The following is a 3,689-nucleotide window of genomic DNA, read 5'->3' as shown; positions in this document are numbered from 1 at the left end:
AAAAAAAAAAAAAAAAAAAATGAAAAAAAGTAAAAAAAAAAGATACCTGACAACATCCCTGTTAAATTTTTAACCCTGTTTTGACTGTAGCTTTTAAATATTTTTTCTCTCGACTAGGATAAAGTTGGCTCTCTGTTTCAACGAGGTAAGTTGTACTCCTCTTGTTTCTCGTCGTGACTAATATCGCTGTTGTGTATAGCATGTTGCTTTGTTCCACTGTGTGTTCAAATTAAAAAAGTAACAGAATCGTGGTATACGCGCGAAACTCGAGGTTTGTACGTCCATGAAGAAAGCACACACCGAGAATTTAATTTAATATCGCGGAACACGACTTTTCCATCATCTAATTTGTTGGATGGTTCCCAGGTTTTTTAATAATTTAAATGCACGCAGATAATATGTTATTTCTCCGACATAAGCATTTCAAATAATAAAAGATACTACTTCTTGATATATGTATATTCTTGATGTATACGTATGTCTGTAAGATAATTTTGCATTCAGAATTATTCATTGACAATTATTTATGTTTAGTAATTACTTTTAGCTTCTATTAATATTCTATTTATGAATTGATCGATGTTATCGTGTACCAGAGCTCGTTTCTAGACGTTGGTGTAGTCTTTGTCTATTGTATTTTTGCATGTTATTATTTTCACGTATCATTCTGTGCACCAATCTTTATAAAGATTATTTTATAAAGACTTGAAAATTCCACAATTATATTTTTATTTGAATTAAGCCAAAAAAAAAAGGAAAACATAATTATTATACTAATATGAATAAAAAAAAAATTAAAATTGAGAAAAATTCTCTTACATTTACAGAGAATTGCTCGTCGTCTCTTAGCGGAAGGTAAAGCGTCGAATTACGACGAAGCGGAAGTAGCAGCCAGTTTGCTGGCTTTGAAGTTCGGAGACGTTGAGGCTCTTCAAGCGGCCAAAGAGTGTTCCAGTATAGAATCAGCATTAGCATTCTTACAACAGGAATGTGAACTTTGCACGGGTCGTTTTGCGATGAGTCAGGTATTCGAAATTGAATCGTGTTACATATTTTATCTCAGAATCCAAATTATAAATTCCTTTCTTAATCCCAGATAGTGTCCATGTTAAAATGCATTCATCGTTGTTGCAACGAGTGTGCAAAGAATTACTTCACTATCCAGATCAGTGACAGAAACATAACGGATGCAGTTTGTCCATTCTGTAAAGAGCCAAATCTTAAAGATGCGAATGAAGACGAGGTTCTCGAATATTTTAGTAACTTGGACATACAGTTGAAGACACTTCTAGATCCTCCGATTCACGAACTCTTTCAAAGGAAGCTGAGAGATAGAACATTAATGCAAGATCCGAATTTTAAATGGTGCATTCAGGTGTTTATTTCATACACATATTGTCATAATTTTCTTAATCCGAAGATTAATTGCAAAGAATATAATACACTTATCGTTTTTAGTGTTCAAGCGGATTTTATGCAGATCCAGATCAAAAGAGATTAATATGTCCCGATTGTCGATCAGTCACGTGTGCCCTATGTCGAAGGCCAGTACGTGATAACATTAATAATTAGAAGAAAATTAAATGGAAATTACATAAGCACGAGGAAACATCTTTTTTGATGTTGGTTTCGTTTTCAGTGGGAGAAACAGCACGAAGGAATTACGTGCGAGCAATTTGCTGCTTGGAAAGACGAGAATGACCCGGATAATCAAGCCGCTGGCTTAGCCAAGCACCTCGCGGATAATGGGATAGATTGTCCTAAATGCAAATTTCGTTACTCCTTGTCTAGAGGAGGTAAGTTGTTCGAACGAACACTCAAGATCTAATTACTCGAACCATAATGAATTTCCTGTAAAATACCGAATTACATTACAATATTACACGTTAATTTTACATGGGACTTGTTCAAATTAATCAATTAATATATAACATGATTCTTCCTATTTTAAATATTTTTATCTTTCAAATGACCGATCGTAAATAAAAAATATTTTGTATAGTAGTCGAATTTATCAATATCGAAAATATCATACGTTTTTTTAGGTTGTATGCATTTTACATGCAGTCAATGCAAGTACGAATTTTGCTGCGGTTGTGGTAAAGCGTTCATGATGGGAGCAAAATGCTCGGTAAGCCCGTATTGTGCAAAGCTGGGCCTTCACGCTCATCATCCACGGAACTGTCTGTTCTATCTTCGCGATAAGGAACCCGGCCAATTACAACAGCTGTTACGAGATAATGGAATCGAGTACGACACAGAGGGTCCAGCTGGCGAGCGCAAGTGCAAAGTGCAATTGCAAAAAGAAACTCCTACTGGTGTTGTAGACGCGGTATGCAATTCAGATGTTGTCGAGGGACACGCTGGTTTGTGCAGGTAATTTGTTTGTTCCCTTTTGCATGTATTCTCCATTATTACGATTATCATTTTTATAATCAAATATCGTTGAAATCCTATGGGTATTGCATTATGATTCTGCATTAAAAAATTCATAGCAGAAGGATCATCGTTATAACGTTTGTCTGGAATAAATGAAAAATAAATAATGTAAGTTATTCATCATAGACTAATGCTAATATTAGAAATTAATTCCTTTGAGTTTCAATTCTTCAAAGCCATTAATTTCCCCTTTTATTAATTACAAGAATCTTTTATTATCTTTTATTAATCTGTTATTATTGTTAAACTCTGAACAAAAGAAAATTAAAAATTTATAAAAAAAAAAATAAAAAGGTATATTATAAAAATAACAAAATAATAAATATTTCATCTTGAGAACACCGAATAGTTAGTTGCTTTTTAACGTATCCTTCGAATATTTAGGAACCACTATATCGAATACCTAGTTCGAAAAATCCGGATGATTCAACTGGAACCGCTTCCGTTACTAAACATAGACGATCTTGAGACATGCGTGAAACGTGCGGGGATCAAGTTACCCCCGAATTGGTACGGTCGTGATCCGGAACATTACAAGAGAGACTTGATCGAGGTAAATGAAGAAGCAGCGTGCATGGCACGACTAAATTCTGGGTACTTTTCCCCGCAGGCAGCACTACATAGAGTACTTGGCGGGTCTGGTACTGAAGGGCAAGCTGGATCCCGTGGCGATCTTTGACTTGAACGATGCCAAGCAAGAGCTGCGCCGTCGGGGAAAAGTTCCCCCTGCGAAGGACCAGGAAATGTCCGAGCGGGATTATCTCGAGGCGTGCATTCAGGTGACTAACAATTCCTCTCCTGCACTCCTGCCCCGACACACTGACCGAATTAACAAGAAATGCACGAAAGTAGATCTTCACACATGACTTTCGCAGCCAAAAAATGCGGTGTGCGTGTATTGAAAAAAAAAAGAAATCTGAAATTGTCGATATGAATTTTATTTTTTTTTCCTTTTTTTACTTCTATATTGGAATGAATATTAATTTTTGATACCATTAAAAATATTATATTTATTATGTTTAACATTTGGATGTTTTGCAGATCGTGCGCAAGGAAATTCCATTGGAGTGATAGAAGGGGAATAATTAATGCGCGATTTTACGTAACTCACGCTTTTTATGCATCATGTATAGTGTATTTATTTTATCATATGGACAGCGATGTAGAGAACAATTTACAATTAAACAAAGATTGAAAATTATTTAGTATTTAATGTAAAATATAATAAGTATTTTAAAAAAATAGGATTT

General features: G+C 34.8%; 1 protein-coding gene across 1 annotated transcript in view; it reads left to right on the top strand.

Moving 5' to 3' along the window:
- The window catches only part of LOC102681458, a 17,851-nt gene extending 14,171 nt beyond the window's left edge, over positions 1-3,680 (top strand). Inside the window, exons 12-19 of the mRNA XM_031510624.1 lie at positions 828-1,025; positions 1,097-1,375; positions 1,459-1,548; positions 1,640-1,796; positions 2,046-2,376; positions 2,824-2,949; positions 3,050-3,218; positions 3,481-3,680. Of these exons, the coding sequence (XP_031366484.1) occupies positions 828-1,025; positions 1,097-1,375; positions 1,459-1,548; positions 1,640-1,796; positions 2,046-2,376; positions 2,824-2,949; positions 3,050-3,218; positions 3,481-3,510 (1,380 nt within the window). The 3' untranslated portion in view covers positions 3,511-3,680. The remainder of the gene's footprint in view (positions 1-827; positions 1,026-1,096; positions 1,376-1,458; positions 1,549-1,639; positions 1,797-2,045; positions 2,377-2,823; positions 2,950-3,049; positions 3,219-3,480) is intronic.
- Positions 3,681-3,689: the final 9 nt, after the last annotated feature.

This window comes from Apis dorsata, unplaced genomic scaffold, assembly GCF_000469605.1.
Source record: "Apis dorsata unplaced genomic scaffold, Apis dorsata 1.3 scaffold_248, whole genome shotgun sequence".
NCBI lineage: Eukaryota > Metazoa > Arthropoda > Insecta > Hymenoptera > Apidae > Apis > Apis dorsata.
Note: the sequence above shows the minus strand (reverse complement) of the source record. Positions and strands in the feature narration are given on the sequence as shown.